The sequence below is a fragment of the Colletes latitarsis genome, chromosome 10 (genome assembly GCF_051014445.1).
Source record: "Colletes latitarsis isolate SP2378_abdomen chromosome 10, iyColLati1, whole genome shotgun sequence".
Lineage (NCBI taxonomy): Eukaryota > Metazoa > Arthropoda > Insecta > Hymenoptera > Colletidae > Colletes > Colletes latitarsis.
This window is the reverse complement of record NC_135143.1, coordinates 29,214,891-29,227,338: the sequence shown is the minus strand read 5'-3', so window position 1 is coordinate 29,227,338 and position 12,448 is coordinate 29,214,891. Positions and strand designations below refer to the sequence as shown.

General features: G+C 34.4%; 2 protein-coding genes across 12 annotated transcripts; one reads left to right on the top strand and one right to left on the bottom strand.

The window, feature by feature from the left end:
• Positions 1-252: 252 nt before the first annotated feature.
• On the top strand, positions 253-2,035 carry LOC143346114 (uncharacterized). 3 transcript variants are annotated; one of them, XM_076773886.1, is made up of 2 exons: positions 253-446; positions 1,467-2,035. In XM_076773886.1, the coding sequence occupies exon 2, from the start codon at positions 1,494-1,496 to the stop codon at positions 1,944-1,946; it is 453 nt and encodes a 150-aa protein (XP_076630001.1). In that variant the 5' UTR covers positions 253-446; positions 1,467-1,493; the 3' UTR covers positions 1,947-2,035. The 3 variants fall into 3 exon arrangements, with proteins under 3 accessions (XP_076630001.1, XP_076630002.1, XP_076630000.1); XM_076773887.1 differs by having other exon boundaries at positions 253-452; XM_076773885.1 differs by lacking the exon at positions 253-446 and adding an exon at positions 494-699.
• Positions 2,036-2,059: 24 nt separating this feature from the next.
• Hfp (Poly(U)-binding-splicing factor hfp) lies at positions 2,060-12,328 on the bottom strand. 9 transcript variants are annotated; one of them, XM_076773876.1, is made up of 13 exons: positions 12,258-12,328; positions 12,148-12,174; positions 11,480-11,534; positions 10,986-11,164; positions 10,355-10,418; positions 9,362-10,243; positions 8,971-9,131; positions 6,826-6,884; positions 4,945-5,158; positions 3,976-4,462; positions 3,295-3,506; positions 2,813-3,206; positions 2,060-2,740 (listed from the first exon to the last, which is right to left on the bottom strand). In XM_076773876.1, the coding sequence occupies exons 6-13, from the start codon at positions 9,462-9,464 to the stop codon at positions 2,631-2,633; spliced, it is 1,740 nt and encodes a 579-aa protein (XP_076629991.1). In that variant the 5' UTR covers positions 9,465-10,243; positions 10,355-10,418; positions 10,986-11,164; positions 11,480-11,534; positions 12,148-12,174; positions 12,258-12,328; the 3' UTR covers positions 2,060-2,630. The 9 variants fall into 9 exon arrangements, with proteins under 9 accessions (XP_076629991.1, XP_076629994.1, XP_076629995.1 ...); XM_076773879.1 differs by having other exon boundaries at positions 11,015-11,164; XM_076773880.1 differs by lacking the exon at positions 10,355-10,418 and having other exon boundaries at positions 9,362-9,427.
• Between the last annotated feature and the right edge of the window lie 120 nt (positions 12,329-12,448).

The window sequence follows — 12,448 nt, the reverse complement described above, 5'->3', positions numbered from 1 at the left end:
TAAAATAAAATTAGAATCGAGAACATAATACGTATTAGTTACTAGTTTTTTAACACAGTACTATATGGTATTGTATCTGTATTTATTGTTCAATATGCAATAATTGTACGTGCGTACTTGGTTTATTCAGACCCTGGAAATTCGCCAAAAAGTGGGGTCACACATTATTTATGGATCAGCTCGCGAATGGCGCTGATGACTTTATTCTTTTACACTTATCTCACAGCACTTTGTGTAGTCTATGGCTTACTGCAGGAGCCATTTACTTTTTGGCGGACTTCTGCAATCGCCGAGAATGTCAAGATCATAACCGGTATCGATATTATAACTATTCTCGATCCTTAAGTATGGCAGAAGGAATCTGATAACTGAATTGAACAATTGAATTTCTGCCTCATTTTGTTTCTAGATTAGCCCGCACATAGTGCTGCGAGAGCGCCAAAAAGGTCCGTGTAAGTTGCCTATCTGTGACTTTATTTTAGAAGTATATGTAATTGATGTTTTGTATACTACTGTGCATGTTAAATTTATAAAGTTTTTAGTTATACTCAATATTACGATATGTTGCGTAGTTTTACTTGTAACAATCGTTAATTCCTGCTTACGTTTCTTTAAATAAATTGAATTTATTGAAAGCCTCTTTGCTCGTAATTCTCTTTTGTTTATAAAAATATTCTTGGTGTATTTGAAATACAAAGTGTACGTATTATAAATTACTATTAATTAGAATCTTGCTCAATCGACGTTAACCCATTTGCATCATTAGCGTATATATACGCTCAAATTTCTTGGTCACTACCATCGGAGCTATATGCATACGCTCAATTTTGTTGGTAATTGTTATTCGTCTTACAGGTCCACGTATTTAAAATTATAAGAAATAGTCTGGTTTGACCTGTCATAAACTGGAGACTAAAACATCAAGCACCTTTGAGATCTTACCAGCTAAGTGCAGTTGAACAATAAAATAATTAAACCGTACCACTGGTATGATAGGATCAAGGTGCCGTGATGATCAGTGGCCGAACGGAATGTTTATGTTAGATTAGAAAATATAGATATATTCATTTTCCAATGGTCATACCATCAACATCATCAAGAAAAGCTCAAAAACGTTGCGTCGTTTGTTTAGTTCAAAAGAAAAGAAGAGAAGTTGCTTTATGCATTCAACATTTCAAATACTATCATACTGCCCACAATAACTAATCAACATTTCATGTATATGGACGTAAAGCCCGTATTTGCAATTTATTTGTATTGAAATATGAAGTTTTCTTATCATTTTTGTACTTAAATATAATAAAAAAAAAAAAATTGGCGATAAAGGCAATTTTCTCATATTTCATTATGATGCAAATGGGTTAAACTAAAGCCCTCAAAATCTGTATTATCAATTCGTTTAACCGTATAAAGAAGTTTAGAGTACGGAACTTCTACGATGATACATATTTGTTTGATCCTTTTAGTTAAAGTTGTCCTAATATATTAGTGAAATGACTAAACCGGAACGTGGCGTAATACAAATATTGTGGAAATGTTTTGTTGGTTCTTTACGATTAAAAGAACCAACTGCAAAATTAATCGGTGAAGATTTTTATGGAACCAAATATTACGAGAAACCACTTCCAAGTAATTCTGTAAAAAAGAGACCATCTCGTTATTTCGAGCCGGTCGACAAAGATACTGGATTTGATCAGGAAATACCTGCAGAATGGGAGGCGTGGCTAAGATTTCGTAGGATAAATCCTCCGACAAAAGAGGAAGTAGAAGAAAATTATCGCATAGCAATGAGCAAAAAGGAAAATGCTGCGCTAATAGAAGCGAAATATGCACATACCAAGACCGACTTACCGGAATTGCCGGTTAACACGAAAACGCAAACTTCATATCCGTCGTACAAAGAGTACGAGGAAGAATATAAAGTTACTATCAAACAAGATAAGTAGCGGAAATAGAAACCATAATTAAATTATGTTTAACAAATCAATGAACGATTGATTTGACCTAATTTAGTTAAAAATGAATGTAATTAACTCGTGTGTTCAGAGCCAATAAAATATCTAATAAATATGTACAAATTTTATTGTAACATATATTTGTATTACGATATATGTATAATTTACGTATTTATTGTTTGTATGAAGTATAGTCTATGCATAAAACAATTTATTAATATCCTATGTTTCTATACATACATTAGGTATGGTATCTTTTTACGTCATCGATCGTACCATCCTTGACATAAACAAAAGTAACAGCCTCGATACTAAATTTAAATGGAATATCCTCTTACAAAACTTCGATAATTACACTGATTCAGGCTTGAATCTTTTGTCGAAAAAGGTCATTCTTTTGTATTTTTATTAGCTTTAATAAAATTTGTGTCTTCGAAAAATATTGTTTAAATATTTATAACAACGAACAGTTACGGATTTTAAACGTAGGTTAATGTAAAAATTGAAATTCGAGTCTGGGCTTTTTAACGAGGAGGCAGACTTATAATCGTTGAAGTTTGTAAGAAGTAGTACTTCTAGTGATGAAGTACAAAATATCAGTCAACATGAGACATAAATTCTTTCGTTCGAAAGAAATTGACGGAATTCAATGCACGACAAATGTATGTTTTTTGATCAACCAGAAAAATCGCTATTGTCGAATAGAGCTTGATCGTATAGTTCTCCTTTTACCAATCGTCCACCGAAATAGCGGCCATTTAAAGAATCTCTTGCACGTTCCGCCTCTGAAACGGTAATCGGTTATTTAATACAGAGATAACTGGAAATTAAAATTTGAAAAAGTACAAGTCACGTACCGCTCATTTGAGAGAACTCAACAAAAATCTTTACGATAACTTCTGCGTCTTCGTCGTCTTCAGATTGTCGTTCATTATAAATAATAACTCTTTCTACAACCCCAAACTTCGAACACTCGTCCTGGATTTCTTCTTGTAAACTTTCATCCACGTCTTCCGGGGCTACCATATTTCTCAAAATAACAACACGGGACTCGACTTTGCGCATAAGTTTTTGCATAACAAGGTGACGCGCGCTTTGCCCCTTAATCGACATGTTCTCCTGTTGTTGCAACGTTTGCGGTTCTGTCTCCTCTAGTAATTTCTTTTGTAGTTCCTCCTGTTGCTTTTGGTGTGCCGCCTGTTCTTGCGCCCGTCTCATTATATCGGAGTTTGTCGTAGTTGTAACTGGTATCTAACGGTCATATTTAAAACGATTCAAAAAAAAATTCATTGTATAGTACAAAATTGACGTAAACGAGAGTAAATCGTGAAAAACTTACAACCGGTGTTCCTACTATTGTTGGTGTGACGACAGCTGGAGGTGGTATAACAACTGGTTGTCCAGGTATCGGTTGAATAATTGCCGGTAGTCGAGTTAGAGTTTGTGGTATAGCTATACCAGGTGGAGGTATAACTGGTGCTACTGTTGCTATAGTTGGCGGTGCCATAATTGTCGCAGGGGCAAGTGTGGGTCTTACTATACCAGGCAATGCTGTAAACAAATGTTAAATAGATACAAATAATTTGATAAAATCATCGACCAAACAAGTGGATTATACAGGGTGTTCGGCCACCCCTGGGAAAAATTCTAATGGGGGATTTTAGAAGCCAAAATAAGACGAAAATCAAGAATACCAATTTGTTGATGGAGGCTTCGTTAAAAAGTTATTAACAATTAAATTCAAAAATTTCAAATCGTTCTGGAAAAATTATTGTCGCTTGCGGGGGTCAATTACAATAATTTTTGGTGAATAGACATACCCTCGAAATCCTGCGCATTTTCGAAAAAAAAATTCAGTACGTTTGGAACTTTAAACGTTAATAACTTTTTAACGAAGCTTCAATCAACAAATTAGTATTCTTGATTTCTGTCTTATTTTGGCCTCTAGAATCTCCCATTAAAATTTTTCCCAGGGGTGGCCGAATACGCTGTATATAAAATTTTGTAAACTTCTATATACCTTGATTCAATATCGGTGGTGCAGCAGCTCCGAGTTTGGTTAGACCAAGAGCAACAGCGTTACTAGCCACCGCGTCCATTGCTTGAATCTTTGCTGTTGCAGCGGCGGCTGCAACTGCCGCTGCAGTAGGCATCATACTGGTTCCACTGGGTGGACCCATAAGAGCATTTGGTGGTGTGATAGCTCTGCCTACTCGTAAGTACTGACCACCCAAATCGAACAAATTCATTGACGCTATTGCCTCCAAAGCAGCTTGCATTGTTTCGTATTCGATAAAGCCATAACCTTTGTGCCGGTGTGGCGAACTTCCTTGTGCTAATTTGCAATACGTAATAGGACCGAATGCTTCGAATACAGACTTAATGTCATCCTCGGTTAAATCTTGATGAATGGATGCAATGTAAATACGATTATAATGTTTACTTTCCTCGGTAATTTCATCTATTACGGACTGTGCTTGGGGCATGTTCGATGGACGCCCCACAACCTGAAAGAAATCATACAAATTCAACGATGCTTTCCACCAAGATAGAAAATATCTATGTGCAAAATTTGACGAAGACTAAAGCTCTAAATATAAAACAAATGCTTAAATAGCTAAATATGCGCGAAATAAAATTAAGGAAAGGAACTATATTCTGCAATGGAGATAATTTGCATTTGTAGCATTGGTTAAAAACTTTTACGAATCAAAAAGTATGAGATTTTGTACGACTATCTTTGTTTTTACTCTTTGAAGTATCATAAAAATTTTATGTCATAATTAATTAAAAACTCTACAGGCATGGAATTTATTATGATCGTTAAGAAGAAATTTAATTAAGTTTTTGATCGAAGTGCATTCTGTAAATATGATGCAGTTCAATCAAAAGGAATTTGATAAGACTAAAATAAAAATTTGCCGACCTCCGGCGGGATGATAGGATTGCTGGGGGACAGGAAATTCGTTATATAGGTACGTCCCGCTACCTTGATGTTACGTCCACCAATCATGACACCATTCATCTGTTCCAAAGCAAGTTGCGCTGCTTCAGGTATCTCGTATTCGACGAATGCAAATCCTTTGTGCTTCTGGGTAACAGGATCCCACGACATGTTGATCGATTTTATAGGACCAAAAGGCAGGAAAGCCTGCCTGATCGTGTCCTCTTTCAATTCGAAACTGATGCTGCCCACATATACCCTGCCATACAGGAATTTTATTTCAAGTGACAATTGACCATATACATGTTAGATCGATCTTTTTCATTTTATTTGTATCTATTATTAACGTATTCACAATTCTATGCTATCATCAATCGAATACAGAACGAAAACAAAATATTCAAAGATATTTCTTGCAAAAAGAGCTCGTCAGAAATATTTGCTTTTATTTTACTATTTTTTACGTACATAAAAAATAGTATACAAGGTGTTCGGCCAGCCCTGCGAAAAATTTTAATGAGAGATTTTAGAGGCCAAAATAAGACGAAAATCAAGAATACTAATTTGTTGATTGAGGCTTTGTTAAAAAGTTATTAACGTTTAAAATTCCGCTCGTACTGAATTTTTTTCTAGAAAGTGGTTAGGATTTCGGGGGTATATCTATTCACCAAAAATGATTGAAATTGACCCCCGCAAATGAAAATAATTTTTCCAAAACGATTTGAAATTTTTTTTTTCCGTCAAAAAGTTTCACACCTTCTCGAATTTTTTTCTAGAAAATGGGTAGGATTTCGGGGGTATGTCTGACCATAAAAAATGATTGTAATTGACCCCTGCAAACGAAAATAATTTTTCCAGAACGATTTGAAATTTTTTAATTTTGTCGAAAAATTTCACCACCTTCTCGAATTTTTTTCTCGAAAGTGGGTAGGATTTCGGGGGTATGTCTGACCATAAAAAATGATTGTAATTGACCCCTGCAAACGAAAATAATTTTTTCAGAACGATTTGAAATTTTTTAATTTTGTCGAAAAATTTCACCACCTTCTCGAATTTTTTTCTCGAAAGTGGGTAGGATTTCGGGGGTATGTCTGACCATAAAAAATGATTGTAATTGACCCCTGCAAACGAAAATAATTTTTCCAGAACGATTTGAAATTTTTTAATTTTGTCGAAAAATTTCACCACCTTCTCGAATTTTTTTCTCGAAAGTGGGTAGGATTTCGGGGATATGTCTATTCACCAAAAATGATTCTAATTGGTCCCCACAGGTAACAGTATTTTTTTCAGAACGATTTGAAATTTTTTTTTCCGTCAAAAAGTTTCACACCTTCTCGAATTTTTTTCTCGAAAGTGGGTAGGATTTCGGGGGTATGTGTAATGACTAAAAATGATTGTAATTGACTCCCGCAACCGAAAATAATTTTTCCAAAACGATTTGAAATTTTTGAATTTAATTGTTAATAACTTTTTAAGCAAGCCTCCATCAACAAATTGGTATTCTTGATTTTCGTCTTATTTTGGCTTCTAGAATCTCCCATTAGAATTTTTCTCAGGGGTGGCCGAACACCCTGTATTTGCATATCCCCTTTATACGGTTAATTTCTTATTTATACATTGCTTCGTATCTCTTTTGCAAGAATAATCTTTCGACTCGACGATAATCGGAAGAATTCAATGTGAAATTAATTCACGATGCTGCATTCGCGTTTGCAATGTTCAGAATGTATTTAATATTTTAAAAGAATAAGCATTAAGTATCGACTAATGCACGCAGCGAAATATACATGATTTTTAAAGAATTAGAATAGAACCCAAGTGAAATTATGAATAAAACATTTTAATAAATACATGATACGAGAGTTAAGAATTATCTTCAAGACTCGAAGACGAAATTTGGAGGGCTAAGACAAAGAACAAACAAACCTGCACATGAGGGCGAGAGCCTGCTGTCTCTGCACCTGATTCCGTTGACTAGCCATTTGCTGTAACACAAAGGACCATAGGCCTTCTATTGATATCCCTCCCCCTTACATACACCATGTCTCGTTCATCTCAAAAATCCCCCAAGCTCTTTTACCATTCCACCTTCGTTACTCAACTAGTCTTTTTCTCAATTTCCCAAAGTCTTCAAAGAAACAAATTGATTTGAAAACAGATAAGCAAACTTTTCAATGATTACCTCCAATTCCATTCAAACGAAGCATATGAGAATTTAAAGATAATATTAACATATCATCCATATGTATAGTAAACATCAATCGCCATAAGGTTGAAAAACAAGTTCTATTTTCATTTTGTGCTTGTATCCAGAACACGTTAAAAATGTACTCGTTAATAGACTGCTTACATAATACTGAAAAATATAGCCACGGGACCGCTTACATTTTCAACATTTTAATTCTAAATACAAATCGGAATTGAATACTATAAATGCTTTTGAAAAATCACTTCGCTATAAAAGGAGGAACAAAAAAGAATAGTCGAGTTCAGAAGTATATATCGATTATTTTTCTCAAATCGTCCATAGATTCATGCACAAAAACTTGTCCTCCTTTGCGCTGGTACAGCTCTGCTCCCGCCGACTACTATCTCAAGATATCTAACCTTTTCTTACAGTAGTAACTCAGGGAAACGTTTAGGAGTGATCGTAAGGCGGTTTCATATTGTTTCTGTCTTGACTTGGTTGACACTAACCTGCACATTAGCAATAAAACTTGCTGCCGCAGGACCAACTTATTCTTCTGCAGGGAGAAAAAATCAACCGATCAGAGTTAGGTTCCAGTGTTCGTCTCTAATTTCTGTTATTTTTTTTTTTTTTTTTTTTCTTTCTTTTTTCACTTTACTCGCTCGTCATAACGAACACAGGTTAATATATTTAAATAATAATTTAACATTACTCGGCGGGGCGAGCTAAATTGCAAGGACAAACGTTAATTCGAAGCACCATATGCGTACGTAAAAAATTGCTGGTTTTTCTTTTTTCGGTATTATTGGCAAAGAGCTAAATAGAGGAAGCAACATGTAAATACAGGGTGTTCGGCCACCCCCTGGGAAAAATTTTAATGGGGGATTCTAGAGGCCAAAATAAGACGAAAATCGAGAATACCAATTTGTTGATGGAGGCTTCGTTAAAAAGTTATTAACAATTAAATTCAAAAATTTCAAATCGTTCTGGAAAAATTATTTTCGATTCCGGGGGTCGATTACAATCACTTTTGGTCATTACACGTACCCTCGAAATCCTACCCACTTTCAAGAAAAAAATTCGAGAAGGTGTGAAATTTTTCGACAAAATTAAAAAATTTCAAATCGTTTTGGAAAAATTATATTTAGTTACAGGGATCAATTGCAATCATTTTTGGTCATTAGACATACCCTCGAAATCCTACCCACTTTCGTAAAAAAAATTCGAAAAGGTGCCTAATTTTTTCGGCGAAAATAGAATTTTTCAAATCGTTCTAAAAAAATTATATTTAGCTAGGAGGGTCAAATACAATCATTTTTGGTGAATAGACATACCCCCGAAATCTTGTGCATTTTCGAGAAAAAAATTCAGTACGGGCGGAACTTTAAACGTCAATAACTTTTTAACGAAGCCTCCATGAACAAATTGGTATACTTAATTTTCGTCTTATTTTGGCCTCTAGAATCCCCCATTAAAATTTTTCCCAGGGGTGGCCGAACACCCTGTATATCTTCTAATAAACGATACTTTTTGAGATAAAAAAGAACCCCACAATCGTAATATGTAATTTCATAAAACTATGTATTGAATCCATTGTGCATCCTTCTGAACAATTAACGTTTGATTCGATAACTGAAACAACGCGAAAGTTAATTTTTCAATAGCATTAATTTTGTATTTCTTGTTTACTGGCACGATATAAATGAAACTCGTTCATTTTATTTAGCGAAAGCATTCAGTATTTAACGGCATTGTTTATTGTGTCAGAGCACGATAAAGATAGAGAAAAGGAAATACTAATTTTAGAAGTTTACGAATGTACAATGGAATACAAAATGTATGTTAGGCGAGTAAAGTTTGTTAGTTTAATGTTTGAAAATTACCTGCTGCTGATGCGCGAGGGTTTGTTTCATTAGAACCATTTTGATGCTTTGTTCCATCGCGTATTTCTTTGCTCTATTTACTGTATCCTGCTGTTCGGATGTAATTTTTGGGAGACCTGCACCTAGAATGCCAGGTAATGTAAGATATTTAGCTCCAGGTCCTGTAACACAAAAAATATTGCGTCTAAACATGTACTTGAAGCTGATCAAAGGATGTGACTAAATCACGTTTCATCAGATCTTATCAGCTACTTGTCCACTAGACCGTTATCAACCCTCAATATACAACTTCAATTGGAGCGATTAAAATTTTACTGTCACAATTTTATTTATACATCATTTGTGAATCGTTTTATGCGACGAAATAATTTAGTATTATAATTTTACGTACCAGCAACAACTTGTCCGATTTGGTTAAGATCATATATAGGGCCTGGCAAGAACTCTGATGCATTTCCTACGAAGAAAATTAGTATTAGATAAACACGTAACATGATAATTAATTATATTTAGTACCTCCACTATCACGCACACACGCACACACATGTTTTTAAAAATTACTAATTTCCAGATTACTTTTTTCTTTTTTCTTTCTTTATTTTTTTTTTTTTTTTATTCTCTGTGACGATAGAGGTACTAGAATAATATTAATTTTATAGGGAATGCAGTTTTGATTTCTTAACTTTTATTCGGAATTTTGGAATAATCGAAAACTCGAAAATCTGGAATATTCGCATTACTTTAATTGGAAAATGATTAATATTTGCTATGCGAATATATCGTTTTTTTGTAAGTAAATTTGTTCGTAAGTAGCTGTAGAATTTTAGACAAGGAATGCAACAAAATGACTTAAAAAGAGATGAAAAAAGTAACGATGTCGTGCAGTAGTTCCCACGGTAGAACCATCCTCCAAACTGTAAGTTCAAAGAAATTAAAACAGTCAGGAACAATAAATATTTCACTTTTACAATTCAAGATATTATGTATAAAATATACAAATATAACGTATATTTTATACACATAAAGGACAAAGTGGAATTCCCTTCTTTTCTTGCACACCATTAATATAAAATCTGTTTTGTACTTCAAACATGTAACGATCAGACTTTTGTTGAAAACAATATTAAAATTTAAAAGAGATCACTGCAACTGAATGCATAATATCTTTCATTTAAACTTCATTACTGTTTGCACTATTAGCTTCAAACAAATCAGACAACCGATAACTAGATTAGGTTTTCGTACGATCATAACCAATTTGGTCTGCTAGTCTCTGAAACAGAAATCAGAACACGTTGAAACGCTTCTTTTTCTCTTTTACGACTTTTGCAGTTTCACGAATTAATAATGTTAACTTTGTTCGATCATTTGATTAACGGCTAACCGTGTTCTGGGCTGAGCAATGATGGTTGTGCGCAAACTATCCGAGATTGAGGCGACGCACAAATCTGTAAGCACAAAGCAAAGGAGAATACTCTCAGTGCATTTTCTGCGCCATTTTCTTACAGTTTGCCTTTTCCAACCTACCACGCAATTAGCCTTAACACTTTCTGTGTAGCAATGGCGATCCTAATTGACAAGAAATCTAACGCGATCGACCGTCGGAAAAGCGTATTTTCTCGTGTTGTACGCTCTTCTGCAATATTTTCTTATCGACTTACAATGGGCTCGCCTTCTTTAATAAAGAAAAAAAAAGTCTCACCTCGTGTTTACAGAACATAAATACAAATGCGATGAACTTCGTTTGAGAATATCTTGAAAAACATACATCGCCATTGCCTCTCCTATTTATAAGCCTCTCTTTTTATTCCTTATATATTTTGATCCGAGTGAAGAATCGAAAATACGATTCACAATCTATGAAATAGTTACCAGGAATTTTCGAACAAACTACAGCTACGTAATTTTGCATTAGTAAAATAACATACGCTTGGACACCTTGTTCTGATGAACTAATTCGTGTACAAAACGAGGCTTATAATTAGGATGAAAGAAGACTACCCTAAAATGCTGACCTATCTAAAATACGCATCGTATTTGGTACTCGACAATAGATGCTGTGTCAGTGGAGTTTGCAAAACTCTGATTTGTTCTGTTCAACGAATGTAGCGTTCTCTTTCTTTGTTTGGCGCACGCTCATGATCACAGCTCAGTCGTAGGCCACAGATTCTGTACTGTCTCTCCGCTGTAACATCTCAGAACAGAAGGACAACCATACATTAGTTTTATTGAGGGCCAACGATCACCTATTACCCTAGCCTACCAAAATATATTCTGAAACTGCAATAGACCTCTCAACTCTTATAGTTTGCCAGCATTTTAATAGAAAGCTAGCACCTGATTGTCCTAAGTAAATAGTATATGTTTCTCTTCATCATTTCCTTTGTTTAAAAATATATTATGCTTGCTGTTGCTTCTGTGTTCACCTGTCTTTTCCACTCGTATGCTTAACCGTATGATTTGTTAGCGATTAGGGGCATACAACTATTTGGCTGTTTTAGCAATGTACCTTCGACTCTAGGCTTCTTGTTCGGCGGTTCCACACTGTTCTGGGACGTTGGTGCCTATGAACATACATGCGTATTTAGTTATCAATTTTGTCCAACAAAAGCAAGATATTATTAATTATACAGGATTGAATAATATCGAAGGTTAATGCTGAATTTAAACATTAAAACTATTAATTCTTGTAATACGTTATTATTTCAATAGAAATAACGCTATCTTCAAATGCTTACAATAATTAAACCTTTGTACTTCTAAACTTCCGAATAACATTACTATTATTGCAAATACTATAATATATTAAGCATTTCTGTATGAATGAAAAGGCATGAAAGATTTCCTCGTTATTCAACTTGTTAAAAAACAAATCTGTAAATAGTAACTTTTATCTATGATATACGTTAAAATGTATGGGAAAGTCTGTAAACTTTATTGATTGGATCATGTGCGATATTATGTCAATACGTGTTAATAATTTGATTAGTAACTTATACGTTTTAAATACAATAAAAGAAACTTCCGTTGTTTTGTACTTATAATTTATCCGGTCGCTTAAGGATATTAATTACTTAAGTACGTTGCAAGCATTTTACAACCGCCATCATGATCCGTCATTTGTTACTTCTACCAACGCAATATTTCTTGTAAAAACAATGATAAAAGCAAACTTACCATAGCCATTGCTCCGTTCATTATCCCCTGTGGTCCAATAAAATGAGATCAATTTCTTTTAGACGTGATCTTTCAATAAAATCTCAACCGACTCGCGAGAAGTAACTTACGTCCGAAGCGATCCGAAGCTTGCCCTTACGGAAGCATACGGAAGTGCTATAAGTATACACTTTGTAGTAACGTTACTTTATCGCGTATACCAAATGTTCGAACAAACAACGAATACGCATGCTATCTTTAGCCATAAATAAAAACACAACTATTTTTATATACTTCAAAATTTTCGTCCAATATTAACATT

Coding starts and splice junctions, on each gene's coding strand:
- Hfp (XM_076773873.1), bottom strand. CDS start 12,168: ATGAACGGAGCAATGGCTATG. Junction 9,428..11,479: donor CAAGAAGCCTAGAGTCGAAG/GTACATTGCTAA, acceptor TTTTCTTCGTAG/GAAATGCATCAGAGTTCTTG. Junction 3,507..3,975: donor ACCACCGATATTGAATCAAG/GTATATAGAAGT, acceptor ATTTGTTTACAG/CATTGCCTGGTATAGTAAGA.
- LOC143346114 (XM_076773886.1), top strand. CDS start 1,494: ATGACTAAACCGGAACGTGGCGTAATACAAATATTGTGGAAATGTTTT.